Below are 14,685 nucleotides of genomic sequence, written 5' to 3'. Positions count from 1 at the left end.
AATTTGATTTTTGATGAAATTTTTTACTAGTCTCATATATTTTGATATGAGTTTTGCCTATTATGAGGTGAGTAAACACCGGCAGTAGCCGAACTATAGTTGTTGTTAGTGCAAATGGTATTAATAAGTATGGCAGTGAAGATAGTACTATGACCTGTACTAGCCATGATAACATGAAGTATGTTAATAAACACCATGTTGTTAAATATCTATTTATGTTGTATATTTTAATATACAATTAATTAAATAAAGTTTACCAATTTTTTTTCAAACTAAATAAACTTGCGTTAAGTAATTAGAGAAAAGGCTTCAATTCTTTATAAATTTTATTAATAAAAATAGTCAAATTTGAATGAAAAATCATAAATACAAATCTAAATGGAAACCCCAAAGGGTAAGATATTTTCTTTCTTTGTGTTATTGTATATTTTTTATACGCCCTATTCGCTTTTAATCGTCACGCTACTATCTGTCATAAATCTTTGTAAAAATATTTATACAATATATTTTTATTTATTAATACTTTACTTATCTAACACAAAAACTGAACTATACATAAACAAATCCAACAGATTGGAAGTTGATGAGACTTTCAGTAATGAAAATGATGAAAGGTTTCCGTACCGCCAGTTTTCGCTCACGTTCCACAACTCGTAAAGAAACCAAAACTGATGATGGAGATGTTGTTAAAAAGTAAGTATTTTTTACGCTCTACTTAGAATTATATGCATTTTAATATACTTTATATTTCACCAGTAGAACACCAGTTGTGCGGTGGCACAGTTTCCAAATGGAGGAACGACCACATATGATATTCCGAAAATGTTTTTCACAAAAAATTGATCCGAACTCAAATGATTATGGCATTCCTTTTGCTGCTATGTCAGCAGGGCAGTTGCAGATTATACGAAAATTGGCTTTAGTAATACTGACTGGTTATATGGAACGATACTGCCCAACACATCGTTTGGGTTGGAACTGGGAGCTACCCAAATTTATAAAGAAAATCAAAATGCCAGATTATAAGGATAAGAAAGTTTTCGGTGTCCCACTGTTACTCATACTACAGCGATCTGGGCAAACATTACCAACTGCAGTACGCTCTGCTTTCCGCTGGCTGCAACTGAATGCACTGCACCAGATCGGTTATTCCGCAAAAGTGGTATTAAGTCGCGTATTATCAAATTAAAGGAATTAATAGAATATTCCGAGTCAACAGCCGAGTGCATGGATGTATTTGACACACAACAGGCATACGACGTTGCTGACATGTTAAAGCAATATTTCCGTATTTCCGTGTGGCCAGAATCATTACTGACCACAAAAATGTCGGAAACATTTGCTGCCATATTCCAACGTAAGTGTGAAGTATAATAATTAATATATGGAGAGATTTTATAGAATATGTTTTTACTTTTAGACTTGCCCTCGGAAGTACGCTTAGATGCGGTACAGTGTGCAGTTTTGCTATTACCAGATGAAAACCGTGAAATACTTTTTGCTTTGCTGGAATTCCTGACACTTGTCGCTGGGAATGCCCAATATAATCAAACGACTGCTAATAATCTAGCGGTGTGCTTAGCGCCGTCTTTATTTCATAGCAGCATTTCGACAGGCTCAGCTTCCGTCTCAGCATCGCCTAGGCGTCGTAAGGGTGCTGGCGTGCCCGATGTAAAGGAACTTTCGGAAGCAAAAGCATCTCATGAATGCTTAGCTTTTATGATTGATAACTATAAGCAACTATAAGCACAGCAAGCAAAGAAAAAATTAATAAATGTAACTTTGGCTACATGGAAGAGTCCAAACCTGTACCACTGGAAGCATTGGGTGAGGGTATGCAATTTCATAATTGGCGCGGTTACTTATATGAATGTACAAGTGCAACTATAAAGGAAGGTCGCGAAAAGTAAGTTTAATTGCAGTAAATACCATATAAAGAAGTAGTTTATTTCTTCATTATTTATTGCAGAACTCGTGGCTGGTTCACTATAACTTCACTAAATGACACAAGCGTTGATATAGCCTATAAAAAAGTGGGTGATGGTCATCCATTGAGACTTTGGCGTTGTGTTACTGAAGTGAAAGGCCCACCTAAAGATGTGTTAGAATATATAATTAAACAAAGAGCTTCATGGGATGTCAATCTGTTGCAGTGTCAAACAGTTAAAAAACTGGACGAACGCACTGAAATCTATCAATATGCTTTGGATGGGCAGATAACAACGGATTTTTGTGTATTAAGGTAGGTTTTAGGTTTATTTGTTTTTTTTTTTATAATTAACAGTGAAACATGTCTTTGAAAATATTTAATTTATAGATCTTGGCAAATGGACTTGCCACGAGGCGCATGTGTTATTGTGGAAACGTCTATTGATCATAATAAGGCAAAACCAATGTTCGGCGCTGTGCGTGGCGTAGTTTTGGCTTCACGTTATTTAATTGAACCTTGTGGCAGTGGCAGATCGCGGGTAATGCATTTAGCCAGAGTCGATATTAAGTATGTCAGATATATTATATTACATATTTTTGAAGTAAAAATTAAATTATATGTTATTATATTTATTTAAGGGGTAAAACGCCTGAGTGGTACAATAAAAGCTATGGGCACATCTGTTCACACTACTTATCCAAAATTCGCATCGCTTTCAAGCACGTAGCAGATGGACCCGAAAGCAAAGTTTAATTTTTAAGTAACAAAAATCCTTTCCTATATGACGTCCAGTGAAAACACTTAACGCTATTAACAAAAATACATTAAGTTAAGTACAAAAAAAAGAAGCAAAACATCACAAAGAAAAGTTTTGAATATTTTATGTAAACAAACAAAATGTACTGAAACTGTTCAGAAGGTCTCAAAATTATTAAGCATTTACAGATTTTATATTTTGTATATATTTTGAGGAAATTTTTTACAGACATTCAAAGCCTTCAAAAAAATTTATTTATGTGTTTATATATAATATCAAAGTTAAGCTATTAAAAAAATAGATTATTTAATTGAAATGAAGTTCTTACAGTTTGATGTTAAGAGTGCTGTATGCAAAATGAAAATTGAAATTCGTAATAAGAATAGGATTTCTCTGAATGGAAATGTAAATAAATTATCCTTGACATGTTTGAATATTAATTTTTTTTTACTTTTTCTTTATAAATACCGTGTGTATCTTTTTTTATAGTTAAATTTTCACATATGAACTAAAATATAGAAATCGTAAAAATACGAGAAAATACTCAAAACTAAAATATCACAAATATTTTTTAAACTAATGAAATATTAATAATTTTTATATTAACTACTTTATTTAGATGTTAAGTACACTTCAAGTAAGATTTTCGGTAGTTTTTCTGTTTATGTTAACCTTATTTTATATTCTTATATATTTTAGTTATATGCACTCTAAGTTAGTTACGTTGAATAAGTTACTAAAGAAGAAAAAATAAAAAATTTGTTAATATGAAAAACCAATTGGAAAAAATTAAAATCTATTGACGATTTTTTAATAATTGTCGAAGATGAAATAAAAATTGTGTAAAGGAATTTAACTAGTCAAATTATATAAATTTAAGTTCAATCAAACATGATAATGATGCAAAACGTGTATTGAAAATTAAAACTCTGATGGATTGTATATATAAATTACTAACAAAATGGTAAAAACAACCGAGCTTAATTAAAATTGGTTTCGTAAGAATTTATTATTATTAAAAAAAAAGCATTGAAATATAACTAAGCAAATTGAAAACATCAAAAAAATAATATTGTTCTTAAGCAAATGTCTTTAAATTTAAGTGAAAATTAAAGCAAACACAACTTTTTGGTGTGTAAGTGTATAAATCATTACTAAAATTAAATTATTTTAATATTAATTTAATTACTAAATAATTAACATTGTAAATTGAAATGTAATGCTGCTGCATCAAACTATAACACAATAAATATCAAAACTATCAACAAATAAATATACAAACATAAAATATATCTATATATACATGACTTTTTTAATTTTTGTTATTGTTTATAAATTTGTCGATGATCCTTAATGCATATGAATTATACTATCAACAAGTAAAAGGCTTAGGACAGCGTTGGCATATATTTTCATAAGTGTGTGACAAAAATTTTAAATATTTTCTTATTGGACTGGATATTTAAGTTGAAGTGACGGCTTTATAGACCACAGCCCACTTGCGCTCATTGCGCACTTGAACGTTGACAATGATTCGTTGTTTGACAAAATATTATGTTGGGTCAGTCTTGATGGTATTGATGTGGTCCTGGATGCCTAGCATGGTACGATGGTAAGCCCGGTATACCCGCCAGTTTTTGGGTGGAGCTCTTGGCAATTAGTTACCACAGCTAACATCAAACAAAAAAATATTGTGCTATTAACAGTTTAACTTTATATATTGTACAATCTCGATTTGTCTTTTTCGCTCCATTCGCTGTTGAATTTCAGCAAAACATTCCAAGATTTTTTAATATTTTAGTTTAATATGATCAAGTTGATAACGTTTTGATCTAACGGCTGACTAAGCGCAGTATAACTGAGTGATAGATTCATTGCTACTATTGACCCGTCATCGGATTTTTGTTCGGTAATTTGGTGATAATTCGCATTATCCAAAAATAAACCTGCAGTTTGCGACATACCTTTTGAAGTCAAAAATTCTCTAACCTGAAAAATATCTTTTCTGTACAATTTAATTTTTCCAATTGTAATAAAGTAAACAAATTTGCAATAAAACCAGTTCTTAGAAATAAATGATGTCATCCATGCATTCTGACTAGATTTGTATATTTCTGCATATTTCTGTATTTCTAATTTTTCGATTTTCCAACCACCAATAATCTGTCAAACCACCAAAGAAAATTATTCGCTCTTTCCAATGCGAATAACTTTTTCATGTCTTACATATATCACTACATGTAACAAGAGTGTAATTTGGAAGCATCCAATAATATTAACCGGATCCGTCGGCGTTATAGATTTGATCAAGGATCAACCCATGCTTATAAACGTAATATCAAACTCTTGCACAAATGGATCAACAAGATAAGGTTTAGAAGACAATTTTTCGCCAATTATCTTTAAAAATCAAATTTTATGTGAACGCTTAAACTTTTTAAACTTCAGCTGGTTTGGTAAATTATGGAGTGCAACTTAATAACTTTTGATCGCAAAATCTCTGTTGATATTGTGACACTGTTCTTTCTTTGTTTTAAAAACCACTCATAAAGCATCTTTAACCTCACTTTAAGTTGAACGTACGAAGACTTATGTTATGTAATTTCTTATGCAAATTGATTTTATGGAATCTCTGCTTTTGAGTTTTTTTTAAATCTCTAGTCTTTAAGTAATTGCCAGCTTTAAAAAATTTTGAATTTTTTCTATATTTAAATAATTAACTGCAAACACCACACAGACCCAAATAAACTGATAAAATAAAACACTAAAATTCTCTTTGTTTTTTTCTGTACGAAAAGATTCTGGGATATCCCTTACTTACTTTGCTTACTTTGCTTACAAAACATACATGGTTTGACATAGCATTGCAATTAAACCAGGGAAGTAGATACAGTAGAATCGCGGAAAAGTTAACTCTCGAAAAAGTTAATCTCGCGGAAAAGTTAACAGCATTTCGGCGTCCACGTAGCGCTCTAAAAAGTTAACTTCGAAGTTAACTTTTCCGAGCGTATGAATTTTTTTTTTGAAATCAACCGTTTCTTTGCCGACACAAGCCAGTGCGAGCTCTAGTTTTGATTATGGGTATTCCCCGAATATTCTATTTTCTTTCTGTTTTGTTTTGTGCTCCAAACATATGTTTTCATTCTTGTCGCAAATTACCTTGACTGAATTGTTCGGTAGCGTTTGAGTTGATTAGTTGTGAATTTTTTATTAAAAAAATGTCAAAAATACAGAAAAAACGGCAAATCAGATTAAATTTGCAACAAAAAGTAGATATACATATTAAGAAAACTTGATGACGGTATTGCGGGAAATCGAATAGCGCTGCATTATGGTGTGTCTAAAGTAGCCATCAGTAAAATAAACAACAAATTTGTGGGGAAATTCTTTCGAGCGATACACCGAAAATAACTCCGTTTGTACATAGTCTACGAGCAAAAATCAATGAAATGGGCATCTCCGACTCCCAACTATATAACGCAGATGAATCTGGACTATTTTATCGTTTATTACCGGACAAAACATTTGTCGCAGCAAACGAACATGCCGCACCGGGAAGAAAAACTGTTAAGGAAAGAATTACATTTTTGTTGTGTGCAAACGCAGATGGTTCGCACAAGTTGAAGCCGTTGGTGGTCGGTAAATCTGCAAAACCACGTTGCTTTAAGGAATTTAACAATCCATTGGAATACGCTCATACAAGCAAGTCGTGGATGAATGCACAGTTATTCTTCAACTGGTTCCACAATTCATTTATAAAACAGGTAAACTTATTTTTTGGTTTCATTTTTCATTTCTAATGAACATGACATAAAAATTTTTGAAGGTTCGCAAATTTTCTGTTGAAAATAATTCACCACCAAAGGCATTGTTGCTAATAGACAACTGCACGGCACATAAGCCAATTGACAGGCTGAAGTCTGACGATGGAAACATTGTAGCCATGCATCTACCACCGAACGTAACAGCGGCTTTGCAGCCAATGGATCAAAATCCCATAAGATTGGTTAAATTAGGATATCGCTCCAAATTGTTATGCAACATTGCCGCGCAAGAAAACGTTCTGGTGGAAAATATTTTGAAGGCACATTCAATTTGTGACGCCATATCGCTACTTAATTCAGCATGGGAAGAATTGCCGCAATCAATTCTTATAAAAGCGTGGAATAAGATAAAAAAGTGGGATGATGATCAATACAATAGTGAAGATGATCTTCCGTTGTCCAAATTTATTAAAGCAAACGATGTTTACGACGATACAGTTCGAGAAGTTCAATCGTTAATGTTGAAAGTGGGAAATAATCTTAACATCAGCATTGACGATATAGAAAATTGGAACAAGGATGAAATTACGGAAGATATGGAACATTTCGAAGTGTGTGATAGTGACAATGATGATTCAATTACCGAGGAAGATATTCAACAACCGAAAGTGAGTTTCTCGAAAGCAGTTGAAAGCATCAATACCTTGATAAAATGGTCCAAAGACAACAACGATGCAAATCAGGTGGCAGACCTTATCAGTATGCGCACAAAAATGGTCAAAAATTATTACACCAAAGAAAAAAAACAAACAACTCTCGACTGCTTTTTTAAACCAACTGGTACAAATTAACAATTTTCCTTTTGTAATGGCTAAAACATAAACAAAAAAAAAAAAGGAGCTATTTCTAAGCAAATCTATGCTTATTATTGTAGTTTTTTCTTTTTTTTATGAATTTTGAAAACCGCTTGGAAAAGTTAACAATCTCGAAAAAGTTAACAACCCCAAAACGGAGCGGTTAACTTTTCCGCGATTCTACTGTATATAAAAATTCAAAGAAAAAAAATAAAAGTCACGAAAATAGAACTAACTTTTTTGTAAACTGTTGTGCCAAAAAATGTTGCATGAAGGTTAAATATACCTTCAAACCTTAAAATATATATTGAAAACATATTTTTAACTTCGATTAATTACTTTTTGGAAAGTAGAAGTTGTAAAAAGAGGTGCATCGTTTTCAAGAAAATGCAACCATCAAACATTTGTTTACCTTTTTTTGTAAATATGTCAAAAACAGCTTTCTCAAACTGTCAAAATGAAATGAAGACCTTCTATTTCAATGAATGTGTGTTCAATATATTTCTTTGCATTTGGAACATATTTGGAACGCAATCGAACGTCGTTGGGACGCATTCACACAGAATGTGATGAAATGTATCGCATTCGACCTTGAAATTTTGTATGCAAGAATAAGCCATTCTCTTCTCATTTTAGATTTTTTACCAAAATGCCATATAAGAAATTCGCTTCATGGCAATTAAATAAATTAATTTAAAAATATATAACCAGTATTATATAAAAATGACAAAGATCGTTAAAAGTCTTTGGTAAGATCTTTGTAAGATCGACCGGAAGACAGTTTTTAAAATTTTGACTAATCTGTCTTTTAAACAAAGTTTTATCATTTATAATTAGTGGTAGAAAACTTCATTAGTATAATATTTGTGCACTTAATTGCAACTTTGGTGCACTTGTCGTAAAGGATTTTTATTGTCAATAAAAACAAAACAAATAGCGAAATTTCTCAAAAAGTGCTTTTATATAGACCGGGTGAAAGAAATTAGAACGCGCCATTGTGTAGCGTAAGGCTCTTTGTTTTTGCACTGAGTGATATTTTCACCTCGATACACAAAATATCGAACATTATGTGAATAATAAAATTATATATCCGATATTTTGAATCACTCTCAGTTTCTTTTTTTTATATTCTTTGATATTTACTATGCGCTTTTGATCTCTATTGACAGCTGTTTTTAAATGTGTGTGATTAAGCGGTACATAATGATTTTGCAAAATTACAATTTACTTCAAAATTCATTCTTGGATGAAATTGATCTTTACTAAAACTGAAGCAAAACGATGTGATGTGTTAATGTGATTTTCGAGTATTGTTAACGATTGAATAATTGTTTATTTAATTCTGCATAAAAAAAACAATGAAGAAAATAAACTTTAAACTATTTGATCTTGCATAAAAATGAGTCATAGAACTTATAAGAATTAACATGAACTATAGTATATATTTGCCTTCTTTTAACAGTGAAATATACACAAAACTAAATATGCGTCATATAATGTAAAAGAAATGTGATATTCAGTTTACTGAATTCTTATTAAAACTGGTAAGATATACATGTATATATATTTTGTATTGAATAAACCGTTTAATAAATTAAACATAATTCAATTTCACAATATTATTTATGTAAAACGCAAGAAAATCTCGAATATTTTTCCGCCATTCCCTATTGAAACATAAGTACAGAAGAACTTAGTATCAAAATTGAAGCACATACAGACAAATAATATATAGATTCCGAATGCAGAACTAAAAATGATTCCACTAATATCATAGCAGGCAGATCGAATAGCTAGAAAGGCACATATAAGCTTTGGATTGTAAAATCTAAATCTAAAGCTGCAGATAACTAATGATCTTAATGAGGGTATGTATTATACGTATGAGAGAGTGTATTATATAGTATAGAAATTGGTGCTATATTTTCGTTTCATATTGTTGCACAGCAATTCTGGTAAAGATCGTTAGAAGTTCATCGCAAGATCTTTTTAAAATCGACCGGAAACCGTTTGTAAGATTTTAGCTATTCTGGTGCAAGGCTTTCGAAAAAAGTTTTATCATTTGTAATTTGTGATAGAAAGTTTTTTTGTTCTATTTCTTATATGGTGAAATCAAAAACAGCTGCTAATCGTCACTAAAAGCCGTAAGAGGCATATTCCATTATTATAATTATTTATACATAAATAATTATTTCCTGAATTAAGCGCTGACATGAAGAAAGTAACAACAGCTATTGCTGCTTATTTTTTTAAATAAATGATAATGAATGTTTTATATTGTACTGCTATTTGCCGCAGTATTGTGAACTATTTCCGTTGCTCCGAACGAAGTCATTTGGAAGCATGAATTAAATATGCGAATGGACTTCAGGAACAGATTTGAATCTTCATGCGTGCCAATGAGCAAGCCGTGCAATGGTTCTGGTAGTCTATCATTTCTGGTAGTTGCACTTTTTCTGATGCGCAACACAACCTGTCTGATTCTTAATAAGGGCATTCTTTGTCCATAGAACCAATCATCACTTTAGGATGTCGAACGCAAAACGAAAGAAACGAAGTGGATGTAAATGCTCGATGTACTTGTTGGCGTAGTTATATAAAATAATAAAAAAAATGTTTTCTTTTTCAAATATATAAAATATATTAGTTTGTATATTCGTACAAAGTGCGCGCAAAATAAATCGCTCCGCAACTTTTAATGTTTTTTATTAAAAAAATGGAACACAGTGATCACAAATTTAATTAAATAAGTTGAGACAGTGACTCTAAATAAAAAGCTAATAAAATTGTGCCTGATTTTAAAAGATAAGTGAAACTTTTATTGAATTTAAAACATTTGTTTTTTATCAAAAAAAAGAGTTTAACTTTGCAAAATTATTTTTGTTTTGAGTTTTATTTTAATATTTTTCACACACATCTAAAACAGCTGATAGAGACAGCATATAAAGCTTGAAAGCTTCACATAAATAAAGAAAAAAAAAAGTGTTGTAAATTGACTCTGAAATTATACCAATTGCAATTCGCTTATCGTGTAATTGTGTAATTTTTTAATAAAATCTTTTAATTTGTTTTTTCTTTTTGTATTCTTTTATATATTTTTTATATTTTATATAAAACGACTGCACAAATTTTATAAAAACATTTCATGCCTATAAATAGAACACCACCTCCGGTAAAAGAAGGTGGTACACACCAATTAAAAAGTGAAAATTCACCAGCAGATGTTGGAACTAAACAAGTTCAAAGTTTAGAAAAAATGAATAATCAAAGTACAGACATTGCGACTTTACTAAAGGTTTCTCAGCGAGAACGAGCAGGATCTATGAGCGAAATTCATAACGCCAAAATTGATTTTCCGTGCAGAAAAGAAGAATGGAACGAAGTTAAAGGTAGTAAAAGACTTAGAGACAGTCCTGAAAAAATGAAAAAACCAAAGCAACAAAAATTGAACTACTGGCTCAGTAATTCGAATAGATTTGATGGACTGGTAGTGGAAGAAAAAGAAGACCAACCTGCTAAACAAGAGGAAAAACCGCTTAAATCACCACCAATTTTTGTAGATAAAGTTGAGGACGTTCGCCCACTTTTAAATCTGCTTAACGAAATTGCAAATAATAAATATGAAATGAGAGTGATTTCATCTACTCGGGTTCGTATACAGCCCGGTGCACCGGAAATTTATTCAAAAATCGTTAAAATGCTAGAAAGTAAGAACACGGAATTTTACACATACAAACCCAAAAATGAAAGGAGCTTTAAGGTCATATTAAGAAATATGCATCCCTCCGTCGATATTGGGGATATAAAAACAGCTCTAGAAGAATTTGGACATGCTACTACAAATATATGGAATATGAAACATCGCCAAACAAAAAGGTCCCTTCCAATGTTCGTTGTAGAAATAGAGCAAAAACCAAATAACAAAGATATCTACAACATTAAAAGCTTACTCCACAGTCGAGTTACCTTTGAGCCACCCCATTTTAAACGTGAGTTACCTCAATGCTCAAGATGCCAACACTATGGCCACACTAAATCAGGATGTAGAAGACAACCCAAATGCATTAAGTGTGCTGGTAATCACGCATCGGCTGACTGCGAAAGAAAATCCAGAACAAATGATGTTAAATGTGTTCTTTGTGAAGGTAACCACCCAGCAAACTACAAGGGCTGCTTAGTGTATAAAAAACTGCAAGCGTCTACTTTCCCACCACTTAAAAAAAAATTTCTAAAACCTGATGCTGAATTTGTATCCTCAACTAATCAGCATCAAGAACAACACGAAAAACAGCAAACTTTCGCTCAACCTGCACGCGCTCAACCAGGTCAAACTACTCCAAATAAAAACTCACAGCAAACTTACGCTCAAGTTGCTGCCAACCAAATAGATCAAATTTCTTCCAATAAAAATAATCTTCACAGCGATGCATTGGTGAGTGAAATGAAAGAAATGATGAAACTAATGCGGGAAGTAATGAATCAAATAACTACCATGACAAATCTTTTAGTAAGTCTTGTTTCTAAACAAACCATATGCCCATAAAGCTCGTCTTATGGAATGCCAATGGGTTGTCAAAACATTCCTCTGAACTGAGATTATTTCTATCAAAAAATAACGTAGATGTATTATTAGTTTCAGAAACTCATTTCACAAAAAAAAGTTTTTTTAAAATTCCATCCTATTGTTTCTATCAGTCTCCGCATCCGGACGGAAAAGCTCATGGAGGCTCTGCAGTATTAATTAAAGGAACACTTAAACATTATGAATGTACTTACTATAGCACTGATGAAATTCAAGCCACAAATATTATGATCGAGGACTCAGTCGGATCAATTCTTATATCTGCCATATATAGCCCACCAAAACATAATGTGAAGGAAGAAATCTACACAAAATTTTTTTCAACATTAGGGAATCGATTTATAACTGGTGGTGACTTCAATGCGAAAAATATATTCTGGGGATCACGACTAACCACAACAAAGGGACGTGAATTATACAAAGCAGTGAGACTCTTGAAACTTAAAGTTTTTTCCACAGGAGAGCCCACATACTGGCCATCAGATACAGATAAAATTCCTGATCTTATTGATTTCTGCGTTACCAAAGGCTTCCTTTATGAACATGTGCAATGTAAGACCAGCTTAGATTTATCATCGGACCATTCACCAGTGATTGTAATAATAGATAAAGACCTTAGAAACAAGATCCAAAAATGTCAATTATACAACAAGCAAACAAATTGGACTATATTTGAAACAATGTTGTCATCGTCTCTAAACGTCAAAATGCCACTAAAAACTGAAGAAGATATAATTGAAGCGACTGAATACCTAACCAGATCTATTCAAGAGGCAGCATGGGAAGCTACTCCTCCTCCAAAAGTCTATATGAAGAATCTAGTAACGTATACTGGGGAGATCACAAAAAACTAAAGGATAAACGAAATGCTAGAAAAATATGGCATCGTACCAGATTTCCTGAAGACAAGAGGAAACTTAACAAAATTATTAAAGATCTTAAGACTCTGCTGAAACGACAGACGGAACAAAATACGCAGAAGTTCTTACATAGCCTCGACACGTCTCACTTATCTCACTATTCTCTATGGAAAGCAAATAAAAAAGTAAATAATACAATAGATTATCGACCCCCACTTAAAAATACAGATAATACTTGGGCGAAAAAACCGTCTGAAAAAGCTCAACTTTTCGCAAGCCATCTAAAAAACGTTTTTATTCCACATGATATGACTGGCGATTCAGAAATAGATGTCAATGTTTCCAAATTTTTAGAAGAAACTCACCAAATGGAGTTACCAATTAGGAAATTTAAAAAACGAGAAATAATTTCTACAATTAAATCTCTTAAAAATCAAAAGGCACCTGGTTATGACCTCATAACTGCTGAAATTCTTAAAAAACTTCCAGATGTTGCTTTAATATTTATTACTCATCTTTTCAATGCATCCTTGTTAAAAAGTTTCATCCCTGATCAATGGAAAGTTGCCGAAATAAAGATGATACTAAAACCAGGGAAACCAGCTGAAGATGTAAAATCCTATCGTCCAGTAAGTCTCCTTCCCATTCTTTCAAAAGTTCTTGAGATATTATTTTTAAAACGTCTTATGCCGGTAATTGAGTCGAAACGAATAATTCCGAACCACCAGTTTGGATTCAGAAGAAAACACTCAACCATTGAGCAAATTCATAGAATTGTTGAAAAAATACAGACCACTTTCGAGCGAAAAGAATACTGCTCAGCAGCGTTTTTGGACATATCTCAAGCGTTTGATCGAGTATGGCACCAAGGACTTCTTTACAAATGTAAAAAGCTTCTGCCACTTAACTATTATACGTTCATAAAATCGTATCTATTGAAAAGACTCTTTTATGTCAACAATGAAAATGAAATGTCTTCTCTATATGATATTAGAGCTGGAGTACCACAAGGCAGTGTACTCGGTCCAACCCTTTATCTGCTTTTCACATACGATTTACCGAAGACGGTAGGAATTGTAACCGGTACATTTGCAGATGATACAGCTATCCTGGCGAGTGCAAACGATCCGTCTGTAGCCTCATTCAAACTACAAGCTGGTCTTGATCGTATATCAAAATGGTTGCAGTATTGGCGCATGAAAGCAAATGAAACAAAATCTACTCATGTTACATTCACAATGAGAAAAGACACCTGCCCGGAAATTAAACTTAATAATATAATAATTCCGCAATCAAATAGCGCTAAATACTTGGGCATGCACTTAGATAGACGTCTGACATGGAAAACACATATTTTTAACAAAAGGAAATCCCTTGGGATTCAATACAGAAAAATGTTTTGGCTACTAAATAAAAAATCTTCAGTATCCCTAAAGAATAAACTTATTTTATATAAAAGTGTGCTAAAACCAGTATGGACCTATGGCATTCAATTATGGGGAACAGCCTCAACATCCAACATAGAAATTCTTCAAAGATTTCAATCTAAAACTTTACGGGAAATAGTAAATGCCCCATGGTATGTAACTAACATTCAAATCCATCGGGACCTTGGGATAATCCCGGTAAGAGATGAAGTAAAAAAGGTAGCTAGAAAATACCATGAACGAATACAAATTCATCCCAACATCTTAGCTTCGAATTTGATGTCCCCCTCAAATATATTTACGAGACTGAAAAGGAAAACGCCGCTTCAAATTTTATTATAAAAATCAAATTTTATTATAAAGAAATCTTAAATTAAAAAGAAAAGAGTAGCTCTCTACAGGGAGAACTACTTTAATTGTAAATGATCAAGTCTCAAATAGTATTTATTAAAAAATTGTAAAATGTCACCGTACTATGTGACAGAATACTTATTGAATTTAAATTAAATAA

General features: G+C 32.2%; 1 protein-coding gene and 2 pseudogenes across 1 annotated transcript in view; all 3 read left to right on the top strand.

Annotated features, from left to right (window-relative positions):
* Positions 1–544: 544 nt before the first annotated feature.
* On the top strand, positions 545–3,223 carry LOC119685408 (annotated as a pseudogene).
* A 2,367-nt stretch (positions 3,224–5,590) lies between these two features.
* LOC119676184 lies at positions 5,591–7,542 on the top strand (annotated as a pseudogene).
* Positions 7,543–13,718: 6,176 nt separating this feature from the next.
* The window catches only part of LOC119676183 (aminopeptidase N-like), a 13,993-nt gene continuing 13,026 nt past the window's right edge, over positions 13,719–14,685 (top strand). The window contains exon 1 of the mRNA XM_038087416.1: positions 13,719–14,079. Within this exon, the coding sequence (XP_037943344.1) occupies positions 13,719–14,079 (361 nt within the window). The remainder of the gene's footprint in view (positions 14,080–14,685) is intronic.

The sequence above is a fragment of the Teleopsis dalmanni genome, chromosome 2 (genome assembly GCF_002237135.1).
Source record: "Teleopsis dalmanni isolate 2A chromosome 2, ASM223713v2, whole genome shotgun sequence".
NCBI lineage: Eukaryota > Metazoa > Arthropoda > Insecta > Diptera > Diopsidae > Teleopsis > Teleopsis dalmanni.
Note: the sequence above shows the minus strand (reverse complement) of the source record. Positions and strands in the feature narration are given on the sequence as shown.